At 66.8% G+C, this 12,569-nt stretch overlaps 2 protein-coding genes across 2 annotated transcripts in view; one reads left to right on the forward strand and one right to left on the reverse strand.

The window, feature by feature from the left end:
* Window positions 1-194: 194 nt before the first annotated feature.
* Window positions 195-10,971, reverse strand: LOC109324416 (protein O-GlcNAcase-like). The gene is made up of 16 exons (XM_019556417.1): window positions 10,832-10,971; window positions 8,255-8,352; window positions 7,968-8,098; window positions 7,295-7,466; window positions 6,693-6,791; window positions 5,921-6,199; window positions 5,135-5,291; window positions 3,856-4,552; window positions 3,588-3,762; window positions 3,240-3,296; window positions 2,879-2,964; window positions 2,582-2,686; window positions 2,036-2,127; window positions 1,607-1,790; window positions 986-1,157; window positions 195-617 (listed from the first exon to the last, which is right to left on the reverse strand). Exons 1-16 carry the CDS (start codon window positions 10,858-10,860, stop codon window positions 481-483), a joined length of 2,670 nt encoding a protein of 889 aa, XP_019411962.1. The 5' UTR covers window positions 10,861-10,971; the 3' UTR covers window positions 195-480.
* The window catches only part of LOC109324481, a 10,591-nt gene continuing 6,389 nt past the window's right edge, over window positions 8,368-12,569 (forward strand). Inside the window, exons 1-2 of the mRNA XM_019556489.1 lie at window positions 8,368-10,080; window positions 11,001-11,004. Coding sequence (XP_019412034.1) covers window positions 8,472-9,563 — 1,092 coding nt within the window. The 5' untranslated portion in view covers window positions 8,368-8,471 and the 3' untranslated portion in view covers window positions 9,564-10,080; window positions 11,001-11,004. The remainder of the gene's footprint in view (window positions 10,081-11,000; window positions 11,005-12,569) is intronic.

Genomic DNA, 12,569 nt, shown 5'->3' on the forward strand with positions numbered 1-12,569 from the left:
GCCTGCAGCGCCCTGTGGGGCTGCTCCACTGGAGGCGGTGGGGACCAAGGCAGCTTCAGCCTCCCCTGGGGCAGGGGACATCAGAAGCAAGTGGCAGGTGAGGGGAGGGAGGTCCGGCAGTTTCATCCCCTGCTGCAAAAAAGAGACTGAGCCAAGACCTGGACACGTCCTTTATTGCAGCTGAAGCAGCAGCGTCCCCCAGGCCCGTCCTTCCCACGCACATCGTCCGGGAGCTCCCGCAGAGCCGGCAGCCGGTCAAGCGCCCTGGCACCGAGACCCTCTGCTCCTGCCACGGGGCCAGCAGGGAGGGGGCTGGGCATCCCTGCCACCCTGTCCAGACAGGGGAAGCCTGTGGGGCCTACCATGTCCAGAGCCTGAGGGCTTGCACCCTTGGGGCCCATGTCACTGTCGTGCTGCCCTCGGCCCTTCCCGTGTCCATTCCCTCTGCTCTGTGCCTGTCTTGGGGCTGTGGCCACAAGCTCAGAGGAGCCGGCCCAGGAGCTGGGTGCGAGGGCCATGGGCCTGCCCGCCAGGCAGCGTCACAAAGCCGAGCTTCCCGTAGAAATGCAGCTGGTGGTGCTGCGCGGTGCTCACCTCGCAGAACACGCCCCGGGACCCTGCAGGGAAAGCAGGCATCACGGTCACTGCAGTCACAGGCCAGGCTGGGCCCGGTTGGGCTGGGCAGTGTGCGGGACCCTGGTCCTGCCGGTCAGAGCATGGGCCGGAGCCGAGCCAGGGGCTGCACTGGGAGTGGCGGGGCCAGATAACAAGGTGCCCTGCCCCAGCCTGGTCTGGCCTCCCCTGCCCCACGCTCCTTGACCACGGGCACAGGCTGTCTTCTGGAGAGGTGCCCCGTGGCTGTGAGCCCTGCCCAACCCCAGCCCCACACCTGGGCATGGCCCCCTTCCCAGCCCTGGCCCAGGCCCCGCCGCCCCCGTCCCTGTGCAGGGCATGCTGTGTCCCACACCCAGGGGTCAGGACTCACCGCTGGCGCGGAGAGCGCTGAGCAGGGCGATGGCCAGGCCGCGGGCAGCACCTGGGTCCCGCACACGTGGCGCGGTGCCCAGCTGCACCAGCGAGGGAAAGCGCTGCAGTACAGCTGGGGGCACAGCCAGCGGCTCTGCCTGGAAGGACATCACCGCCTCCCCCACGGTGCCCTGCGGCACGGACAGCAGTCAATCAGGGTCCAGGGAAGTCCCCCCATCCCTCAGTCACAGCAGGCCCAGCCCCTGCACCAGGCAGGATCAGCCCCTTCCTAAACCGTCCAGACACATCCGGGGTGACTATATCGTGTGGCTATGAGGCTAGACACGGGGTTTGTCTGGGCTGATTTGGACAGGGCTGATACCGTCTCAGGCCAGGGTTGGACTGGATGTGACCCATGGAGGTCCCTGCCAGTCCCACAGCTCTGGGACTCTAAGATTATAAATTTGTCTTAATCTCCGGTCTGCCAGCCACGGGCCCGTGCCCTGCTGTCTGCAGCAGTGAAAGGAAGGTGTTTTCCCTCCTCTGTCAGGAAACCTTCTGCCTTCTGGACACTGCTGTCGAGTCCCTGCTTAGGCACCTTCCCCGCCACCCGCATCCCCCAGACTCAGCAGGGCCTCACCTGCGCAGCGGCGCCGTCCGGGGTGCGGGGGTACTTGAGCCGCATGGTGGGCAGCCAGATGTGCTCGCGCTGCTGCAGGAAGCTCTGGACATGGAGGGCGCCGGCTGCATACCCGCAGGGCCCTGCCGTGTCCTCCAGCACGAACATGTACTCGGGGCTCAGCCGCAGGAAGCTGCCCAGAAGCCTGTCAGCCAGGGCAAGAGCATAGCTGGGCCACGGGCACTGCACCGGCCTGCCCCCATGATGGCACCCCTTCTCCTGGGCCAGTGACAGCAGCCACACAAACCCCCGGGACACAGCACCCCTGGACCCGCACCCCAGCACCACCCACTGGCATGTCGCAGTACAACGGGTGTGCCAGCCTCATCCTGGTCCCTGTGGCCAGTGCAGCAGCACGCGAGGGGCACGCCGTGGGCACCCGTCCCTTACCAGTCCCCCAGGAGGTCCGGATGCGCTGCCAACGTCTCCGCAGCATCAGGGCCACACTCCACCCCCTCCCGGCACAGCCAGTACAGCTCGTCCTGCAAGACCCAGGCACAGCTCAGAATGGACCCCGCCGTCCCCAGGTACCCCCAGCCCTGCCCATCTCCCTCATTCCTGCCCCCCAGCTCTGCTGGTGCCCCTCACTCCTGACCTGCAACCCCCCCCCCCCAGCTGTTCCCATTTGGCCGTGGGTTGCCAGGCCCTGCATGAGATGAGCTTGCTGGGCTTCTGCTCTGCCCCAGCGCACACTTGCTCCTGCCTGCGCACCAACCGGCAGGTGCCCGGACGGGATGGCCATGCCTGGGCTACAGGACTGACCTGTCCCTGGACCCAGGCCAGGACTGGGCCAGGCAGCATGTGTGGAGGTCTCCCAGCCTGGCTTGGGGGTGCTCGGGCTTCGCTTGCCCAGGCTGCTGCCCATCAGCAAGTCTCTATAGCACAGATTAGCATATATGCAGATTATTTTATGGAGCAGCCAGCTGTGGCACCCACCTGGTCCTGTGGCAGCAGGGGCCGGAGGGTGTAGTGCTGGCTGGAGGGCACGAGTGGGGGCGGGTAGTGGAAGAGCTCGCAGCTGTTCCCCACGGGCAGCAGTGCCTGCAATGCAGTCTCCGTCATTGCACTGCAGGCACTGCCCATCTTTGCCCAGCAAAGCCCTTTCCCCATGGCACCAAGGTGGAGGAATTGCCCCCCTGGGCCACCAAGCAAGGTGGGGGTGCTGGGAGCAGAACCCAGGTGTCCTGCACCCCTTGATGCACAGTGCCCCTGCCCCGGTGGACGGGCGCTCACCTGCAGCTCCCCCGAGAGGCCGCCGTGGCGCACCCAGGGCTCCACATCCCTGGCCAGGGCGAGGGCCGCGGCACTGCTCTGGCACCCTGGGGGAGGCACACAGCAGTGAGTCTGCACCTGCCATGACCCAGGGCCTTGCCTGCGGCATGGGGGACACGGGGCCCTGACTTGGCACTGTCTGTCCCCATGCCCCAGCTCCTGCCAGGGCATGGCGGCTGCACCCCGGCACTGGCTCATGGGGCAGCATTGACCTCCATGCTGGGCCCCAGCACTGCCAGCTGAGCCAGCCAAGGGTACTGGAGCCTCTGGCATGCCACGGCCCTGATGCCAGCCCAGCAGGGTGGGGGGTGCCCCTACGTACAGCGAAAGCAGCTCCTCCATGTGCCCTGCGGGTCGGGGTCAGCAAGGATGCGGCCGTCTGCAAGAGGAGTAACACGGGACGGTCGCAGAGCAGGGATCAGAGGGCCAGGATGTCAGCACAGACCCTGCCTCTGCCCGCTCCTGAGCCGCTGCACCCAGGGGGCACGGCATGGGCCTCACCAGGAGGCAAGAGCGTGGAGGGAGGCACATGCCCTGCTGGCGTGAGGGTGGGGTGCACATACCCCGGTGGGGTACAAGGGTAGGGGCCATGTACCAAGCTGGAAACTGAGGGTGCTCGGGGGGGGCACATAGCCAGCAAGGGGGACAAGGGTGCGGGGGCTGGACGCACCCAGCCAGAGGGCAAAGGCGTGGGCGGCCAGCACGACGGTGCGCAGGTCCCAGAGGTAGCGGTGCAGGTCATAGCACAGGGCGCGGCTGGCGCAGCTCACGAAGCGCCCGTGCAGGCAGCAGATGCGGGTGCAGAGCTGCTGGAAGGCCCAGGCCCGGTGCTGCCACTGCTCCTCCTGCCGGGGCAGCGCGAGCAGGGCAGTTAGGGGCAGCCCTGGGCCTGCAAGGAGCTCTCTGCCCCCCGACACATCCACGCCAGCCCCACTCACCAGGCCGGCGTCGCTGGCTCTGCCTGGGGCACGGGCGCCGTGGCGGTTGGCCTGGAGCCAGCGGAAGTGCTGCAGGAGCTGGGTGGCCTGTGCCCCATGCGTGTAGGGCAGGTAGAAGAGCTCCACCAGCAGCCGCAGCTCCTCCAGCCCCAGCCCCAGCCCCTTCGCCGGGCTACTCTCCGCCTGCGCCCAGGGGGGATCTGAGCCAGCATCGATGCTGTTGGCCAGGGGCAGCGTGGGGCTCAGCTCAGTGCCGACACCATCAGCCACGAGCACCGCGGGGCTCTGGATGGCATTGGTTACATGGGCACCGGGCCGTGCAGTGTCCAGGCTGGTGCTGGCCCCACTGGCCGCGGGCACTGGGGGGCTCTGGCAGCTGTTGGCCGCGCTGGCCCTGGGTGATGCAGGGTCTGCATCGGCACTGCCAGCCACAGGCACTGTGGGGCTCCATCGGGCGTTGGCCCCGGTACCACAGGGTGTCGAGAGGCCTGGGGTGGTCGGCACCTGGGCTGTGGGGGGTGGCACAGGTGCCTCAGGGGCCGTGTCCTCATCCCTGCCCACGGGTGCAGCCCCGTCCTGCCCAGCGTTGCTGTCCCCGGGCCCTGCAGCCCTCTGCAGCACCCTGCTCTTGCTGTGCAGCCGTGGTGCTGGCGCCGGCTCTCTGCCTCCCGCTGCTGCGCTCAGGGGCTGTGGGTGGCTTCAGCTCTCGCTGCTGGGACCTGGCTCTGGTTCAGGCGCCATCTCCTCAGGGCTGCCCGCTGCACGGGGAGAGCACAGAGCAGCTTGCGGCACAAGGGCACGTGGGGGGCAGGGGTTGCCCCATGGTGAGATGTGTCCCCAAACACCCTGGCGCGTGTGGCCCAGCCTATGGCTGCTTCCCCTGCTGCCATTGCCTGTGTGGTCATCTCTGACCCAGGGGCCGAGCCAGATCCCCAGCCCTGCCCCTGCTGGTGCCCCTGGCACCAGCACAGGCCCCGGAGGCAGGAGCAGGTCCTGCTGGTGCCCCCGCTCCCCTGGGCCCCAGCAGGCAGGGGGACAAGCGGGGGCAGGGGGGAAGGGAGGCAGGGCTGGTGCAGACAGGGCTGCGTGATGCTGTGCTGTCCCGTGCCCATCCCATTGCGATGCCGGCCACAGCAGCCTGGGCTCCCAAAATGCCCCCCTGGAACAACCCTGGCCCCAACTATACTGTGTGCTCCGCCCCCCCGCGCAGCACACGGCCCCAGCCATGCACACATCCCATGGCCCACGTGTGCCCAGCCCTGCCCAGGCTCCTCGTGACCCAGGTCCTCTGGCTGCCATGGTGTGGACGCGGCCCCCGGTACCTGGATCCGACACCTGTTGGCGGATCTCTGCCTCCCAGTCACGCAGGGCCTGGTCCAGGGCCTCCTGCGGGCTGTAGCTCGGCTCCTCCCGGGGCTCTGCTGCGGCACCTTCGTCTGGGAGGAGAGGGGGACGGTCACTCCCGGGACACTGCAGCACCTGTTGCTCAGCACCCACCCAGCGTCAGCGGGCAGAGGGCACCCTCCAGGAGAGACACAATCCCCATAGCAAGTGGGGCTGGCAGGGACCTGCAGGGTCACATCCAGTCCCAGCCCTGTCCAAACCAGCCTAGACAAACCCTGGGTCCAGCAGGACACAGTCACCCCTGACAGCCCCAAACATTGCATCCCACAGCCCCAGGATACCGGGGGGTCATGGGCACTGCAGAGAGCCCAGGCCCAGGCCGTGCCCCCACTGCAGAGGAAACGGAAACCCCCCAGTCCAGACCAGTGTGACCAGGGGGAAATCCCTTCCTGCTCCAGAGCACCGGCATCCCTGCGCCTGGATCCTCCCTGCCCAGCCTCTCCTTGACCCCTCCAGTGCTGGAGACCCCCAGCCCTAGCAGCTCCCCAAGGAAAAGCCGTTTCCTGACATCTCAACCCAGCTGTGGGTGGGGCTGGGGGCCAGGGTGGGGAGACCTCCTCCACGCTCACCCTGGGGCCCTGCAGGCAGAGGGGGTCCCTGGCAGGTGCAGCCAGGCAGGCCGGGAGCTGGGTCCCCGGTGCAGAGGAGGCCATGCTGGTACCTGTGCGCGCGCCGTGTCCCTGCTGGCTGCAGCGCAGCCACGTGCCGAGTGTGTGCAGGGGCACATAGTTGGCCTGGAGTTCGCCATTGGGGTTGAGCAGGAGCCCACGAAGCCGGGACATGAGCCCAGGGGAGCGGCCCGTGAAGGGGCCCAGGAAGACGCGGCGACAGTCGTAGTCGTTGGCATAGAGGTTGTCCCAGATGACAGGGCTGCGGCCCAGGACGCCCTCCACCTCCTCCAGGAGTGCCGGCGACAGCTCCCGTGACACCACCTTGGGGCCTGTCCCGGCCCAGCATGCACACGTACATAAATCCATGCAGGGCACATGCATGCATGGGCACCAACCACAGACACACCATCCACACAGGCACAGGTATGCATGGGCACACAAGGACACACACAAGGACATGTATAAGCATGGACATGTTCCCAACGGCGGGTGCAGGTAGACACCGACCATCATAAGCAGACACAGATGCACACGCATGGCGCACACCCACACCAGCAGGGGCACACGCATGTTCAAGAGCACACAGACAAGGGGTGGGGTTGAGAGACAGGGTGCTGGAAGGGGCCAGGCCCCAATGGCCACTCTACTCCATGGGCTGGAGCCCATAGCCAGCGCCAGCTCAGGGCACCCAGGGGCCTGCACAAGCCTGCAGGAAGCAGCTGGGGGCAGGGGGCCCATGTCCACACCGGGGTCCCGCTGGCTCCCAAACACCAGCCTGGGACCAGCACCCTATGCTCCTGTCCCATCCTTGTGGGCGCTCACCTGTCCAGATGATGCCGATGCCCGGCAGCAGCTCCTGGCCCAGGGTCAGCAGGTAGTGGGAGTGGCTGGGGCTGGGGGAGCAGAGTGCGCTGCAGTACTCTACATGAGAGAGCATGGGGGCCTGTCAGGGGACATGGGGCGCGCGGGCAGGGCGAATGGGTGAAACTGCACCCTGCTGCAGTGTCAGAGCAGCCGAGGGGCGTCTGGTGTTGGGCTGTACTGGAGGACAGCAGCACTGGGACATACTGGACACTGGTGGGATACTGGGGGTACTGGTAGAGCAGTGGGGCCAGGGTTGAGCTTGGGCATGTTGGGCACTGGGGGTGCTGGTGGGGCAGTGGTTGGGCACTGGGGCATGCTGGGTATTGGCAGGGCAGAGGGGCTGGGGACACCAGGTGCTGGGCACTGAGGGTGCTAGCAGGGCAGTGGGGCTGGAGTTAGGGGGTGCTGGTGGGGCAGTGGGGCCAGGGCTGGGAACGCTGGGGGTGCTGGCGGGGCAACGGATCTGCGGTTGGGGACACTGCAGGGTGCAGGGCAGTGGGCCCGGGGTTCGGAGGGCAGAGCAGGCCGGGAGGGGGGCACTGCCCGGGCACCGGCCTCACCTGTGGGGCAGAAGAGGAAGACGGGCGGCTGCCCCAGCGCCCGGTATGCCTCGTTGGCCACAGCAGCCTGGGCCTGGGCCAGCGAGGGGAAGATGGTGCGGTCGGCCTGGCACAGGCCAGGGTCGATGTCGTCAAAGAGCAACGCGAAGGAGCTGCACCCGGCTGCTGCCACCTGTGAGACACACTGCGGTCAGGCCCCCGTGGTGCTGCCTGGTCTCTCCCCGTGCTCGACTCCCCCTCCAGCAGCACCCATGGCCATGAGCATCCAGCGGCCAGGCTCCCAGTGCCTGGCGTCCCTGGCAGTCTTGGGCTCCCTGCCCAGGGCCAGCGGGGCTTGGTGCTGGGCCGGGTATGGCCCCATGGAGGGTCTGGTGTGGCCAAATGTCTGCCTGGGACGGGAGCCAGCAGCAGCCCCCGCTGCTCCCAGCATCTCCTGCCTGCCTGGAACAGCAAATGTCTCTGCAGCCTGGGCACCTAGGACCAAGGGGAGTTTGTGCACTTTCATGCACATCCTCACACCACCTCCCTCCTGGGCACTCAGAATCACACATGCTCTTGCACCAGGACATGGCTGGGCACTCACACTCACGTGTCCCTTGCACCAGGATGCAGAGGGGCCCTCACACTCACACACGCCCTTGCACCAGGGCAGGGAAGGAACGGCCCACGGTACCTGCCTGAGTTTGCGCTGCAGCAGGAGCCGGTCACTGGCGCTGGAGAACACCATGTCCTGCCCCGCGGAGATGGCAAAGACAAGCTCCACACCCTGCTCCTGTGCGGCCGTGGCGAGTGATGCCAGCTGGGCTGGGGACCACGGTGGGGCCGTGAGGGCAGAGCACAGGGCCCAGCAGACCGCCTGCCCCCCGGCACAGCCCTCTGGCTCCCACCCCTAGTCCTGGAACAGGCCCCGGCCCCAGCCCTGGCCCTGGCATGGGGCCCGGGGCCCAGAGGAGCCAGTACCTGCCTCGTGCTCCGTGTAGGGTTCCCGCCAGAGCAGCCGGTGTTTCAGCTCATCCTTGGGCGCGTACATATAGCAGTTCAGCCCCCAGTGCTTGAGCCTGCGGCAAGGGCATGACATCACTGCGGGCACCGCGCTGTCTCCCTGGGCACGGGTACAGCCAGGCCACCAGGGAGACGGAGGTCCCCAGGCCTGCTAGCCCCCCACCGGGCCAGTGCAATGCAGCCCCCCGGCCTGGCAGCTCCACCGGACGCTGGCATCTGGGCTTGTGTGTGGGCCTCCACCCAGCCTAGCAGCTGGGCCACAGGGCCAAGGCCTGCGCTCCCTGGTGATGATGACCGCGCACAGCCTCTGAGCCCACAGCACCAGTCCAGCCCCACCTGGCTCAGGACCTGCGTGGGGATGACCCAGCGTGCCGGACACGATGACTGGCCATGCCAATCCGACTGGCGCTGCATGTGGTGCTGCACAGCTGGGCCTTGCCGCACCATCCCATCGCTGCCCAGGGCCGGTGCCAGCATCTATCTGCTGTGCCTGCAGGCAGCAGCTGGGGACACGCTGGGGCCACAGCCCCACACGCTGCCAGGTGGGAGCAGGCTTGTGCCCATCCTGGCAGGGGTTGGGTCGGCCAGGGGCTGTTCTCTGCCTGCCCTGACCAAGCGCAACCCAGCCGTGGTCCTGATCCAGAGGCTGCACTCGCCTCTGGCCTGTCTCCCCCCACCGCTCCTGCTCCCTTCACCCTCACCCTGCCTCCACAGCAGCACGTACCTAGTGGTGTCTGCAGCAACTCTGACCCCTTTCCAGAGGCACCACTTGCCTGGGTGCAGCCCCCAACACACACATGCACACTTACATGTGCACACACATGCATGGCAGGCCCAGCCAGCAGCCCAGGCCCTGGGGGAGGCATCTCTGGGCTCCAGTGCCCGCCATGCTCATTGCTCTGCCCACCTCTGTGGGCTTCTGTGGTGGGGACAGATCAGATCCCCAATGGGCAACACCAGCAGGAGTGTGTCCATGGCATGGGCCTCTCACCAGGCAGCAAAGGCAGGCGGTGGGGCCCTCAGGTTGGGGGCCAGCTCCAGCGGTGGCTTTGCCCCGCCTTGGTCTCTGGGCACTGGCACAGCCCTCCCCATGCTGCCATCAGGACGCCACAGACCTGCCCCTGTAGATGCTGCACAAAACCTGGGACCTAGCACGTGGCAGATGCATGGACCTGTCCCAGGGGCCCCCACCCATCTTCCTGGAGCACCCGCTCTACATTGCAGAACCCAGCGCAGGCTCAGCATCCAGCCACGGTCCCAGAGGTGACAGTGACAGGCCAAGACCCTCTGGCTTGGGCCTCCTAGGGAGGTGTTCACAGCCTGGTCACACCGTGGCTGCCATTCCCATGCCCCTCCCAAAGCTACTGCAACACCCCCCCACCCTGCAGTGACCAGGATCACCCCCATCTCCGTGAGCAGCTCCCCACATCTGCAGCATGGCCAGTAGCAGCCCCACAGCTGCAGCGCACTGCTGCCCCTGCTGAGCACTGTGGGGACCAGGACCTGGGGCGGATGGTCTCACAGGACCCTGTTGCACCCCCAGCTCTCGGGGGTCCATGCTTGAGGGTGGCTTCCCCTCTCCAAGGTGGGAGGACACCCACCCCCTACCCTGGGGGCTCCCAGCCCATCAACCCCCTCCTCAGCCCACCCTGTTGTTGCGGGCCTCAGCCTTAACTCCATCAGCTCCCTTATGCTCCTGCCCCCTTTTCCTCCTGCGCTCTCCACGGTGCCATGTGGTGGTGCCGTCAGCCATCAGCCACGTGCCTCACCAGAGATGGCTCCTGGTGTGGCACAGGGTGGCCCTCCTGCTCCCGGCTCTCCCAGCACCAGAGACCCAGCAGGCTGAGCGACTAGCGACGCCACCGTGGCCGTTCCTGTCCAGGGCCCAGCCCTGGGTGCTGGCACCAGGGCTGCATGCTCTGGCAGGGGCCACATCTGGCTGGGGACGTGGGCCAGCCACGAGGTTGAAGCCCGGCTGGGCCTGGTGGCAGCAACTTGCAGGCTTCCACGTCAGCGCACTGCAGGGTCTGGGCCCAGTGGGGCTCCCGGCTCCACCACCCACGCTCACGCTGGGAAACCCTGGCCCCTTGGCACCACCCGAGCCAGTGAAGGCACCATGGCGGGATGCTTCAGTTCTGGCATACGACTGGGCTGGATGCACACCCGGCCACCCAGCCCCCAAACTGCTCTGCTCTCTCAGCCCACACTGTAAGGGGCCCCTTGGTTCTCCTGTGCCCAGGCCGGTGCTTTGCCCACACCCATGCAGCTGGGGGGAACTGGGCATGGCTGCGTGGGGAGAGAAGATGTAGGGGAAGAACTGGGGAGGGTTTGACTGGAGCGTTGTGCCCTTTTGCTCATGGCAGCAAACCCTGGAGGAGGCAGGGAGGGTGAATGGACACACGCAGCAGCAGGCAGCTCGAGCACCCGTCAGAGCTGCCCGGGAGAAGGCATCTGCCACCGCCTCTGCGCAGGCTCCCACGGCCCCTCAATGGAGCGCGCGGACCGGGGCCTCCACACTGGTGCTCAGGGACTTGCCATTGGAAGAGAAGCCTCCTCTGCTCCATGGAACACGGTCTCCCATAGAAGCCTGCGAAGAGAGACAGATAGGACAGGAGTTGGACGTGGGCACATGCAACCCTGCACAAAGCTCCCCCGCCCACGGCTGCTGTCCTGGTGCTGCCCCTCCCGGGAGCCATCTGGTGAGGCACGTGGCTGGCAGCTGAGGGCACCACCACGCAGCACTGAGGAGCCCCGGGCATGGACACACATGGCACCAGGACTGCTTTAAACCCAAAGTGGACAGATGAACAAGCCTGTTAAACTGGTTTAAATCCGCCTGGAACGGTTCAAAAGCATGCCTGGAAAACCAAATACTCTTCTGAATGGGTTCACTGCCAACTGGGTCCATGTGACGCGTGGATACCAGGTGTCACGGGACATGGGTCCAGTCGGTCCTCCAGGCATCCCATGTTGCATTGCTCCTCACTCCCACCCACACACAGCTGCAACAGGCCACTGGTACATGGCAGAGCTGTACGCCTGCCTCTCTGTGCCCTTTAGTGGCACTTTGCGTGAATGAACTGCCTGGCCAGGCAATGCTATTCCCAGCACCCAGCGGCATCTGGCCCCACGTGCCTGCAGCCCCTCGCCCTGCGCCCACCAGGCCCCAGGGACCCCAGCACTGGGTCTGACACCACCCTTGCCCGCCTCTTCTGGGGAGAAGGGGAAACAAAGGGACAAGCCCCAGGGCCCCAAAGGCTGGGCCCAGCCCTGGTGTCAGCCGCTGTCCCTCGTGCACCTGAAACCTGGCCCCTGCCATGATGTGAGGCAGGGACGGGTGCAGGGTGCACTTGGCCCCTTCGATTCCTGCTTCACCCCCAGCAGAAACCCAACCCTGGCTGAGACTTCACAGCTCATCATCTCTCTGCTAAACCCTTCACTCCCCGGGTGCTAAGCACCTTGTCTCCTTTCTAACGGTGCTGGTGCCCCACCAGCCTTGTCTCTGCCGTCCCTGCGGTGCAACACGGCCACTATTTCTCACTCACTCCAGTGAAGCCGTTTGGTTTGGCTTCGCTCTCAAGCTGGATCAGGCAGCACTGGGCCCCGGCGCGACAGCAAAGCGTTCTCGTTTAAAGAGAAAGGCACACGGCTCTGTGCAACGATGCACCTCGCACCCCCACCCCAGCCATCAGGGACTGGCGCAAGGGTTACGTGCGTCGCGCCCCGCGCTCCCGGCAAGGCCCAGCATGGGGCAGGCGAGGTGGGTGCTCTGGGGCACCGGGGAGGGTGTCACGTGGGGGCAGCTGGGGGTGTCAGCAGAGCGCAGCGCGGTGCTGCACTGCTCTCCTGGGCTCTCTGCCAGCCTGTTTCAGAGGAGCTGGGTCTCCATGGCAACAGCTCCTTTCCTCCGGGAGCCTCCATCGGCCGAGCACACCCGGGCCTGCGGCTGTCCTGGACGCCGGGGCCTGCTCTCTGCTCCGCGCAGGCGTGCACAGGGCTGACACTAGACCCAGTGCCACGAGGGCTCAGAGCCGGCCACCACCGCTGCCGCCCCGCACGGCTGACGCTCCCTGTCCCATCCCGTGCCCTCGGGGGGTTGTCAGCTCTGGTGCAGCCCGAGCTCCAGCACGGCTGGGCCGATGAGCCCCGGGCCTCACGGGGGGGGGGGAGGGCCTCGGGCCCAGAAGCAGAGCCGGGAAGGACCTGTGCGGCTTTCCAAACCTGGGTGGTCCCAGGCACCTTGCAATGATGCACCTGCACCAGCTGGGGCCGG

Source organism: Crocodylus porosus, unplaced genomic scaffold (assembly GCF_001723895.1).
Source record: "Crocodylus porosus isolate Cpor-Errol unplaced genomic scaffold, CroPor_comp1, whole genome shotgun sequence".
NCBI classification, from domain to species: domain Eukaryota; kingdom Metazoa; phylum Chordata; order Crocodylia; family Crocodylidae; genus Crocodylus; species Crocodylus porosus.

Bases quoted from the DNA above. Each gene is read 5' to 3' on its own strand.
- LOC109324416 (XM_019556417.1), bottom strand. From the start codon at position 10,860: ATGGAGCAGAGGAGGCTTCTCTTCCAATG. The intron at 2,687-2,878 runs GTGAGCGCCCGT...ACTGCATTGCAG, and splicing joins GCCTCTCGGGGGAGCTGCAG to GCACTGCTGCCCGTGGGGAA. The intron at 1,158-1,606 runs GTGAGGCCCTGC...TCCGTGCCGCAG, and splicing joins CGGACGGCGCCGCTGCGCAG to GGCACCGTGGGGGAGGCGGT.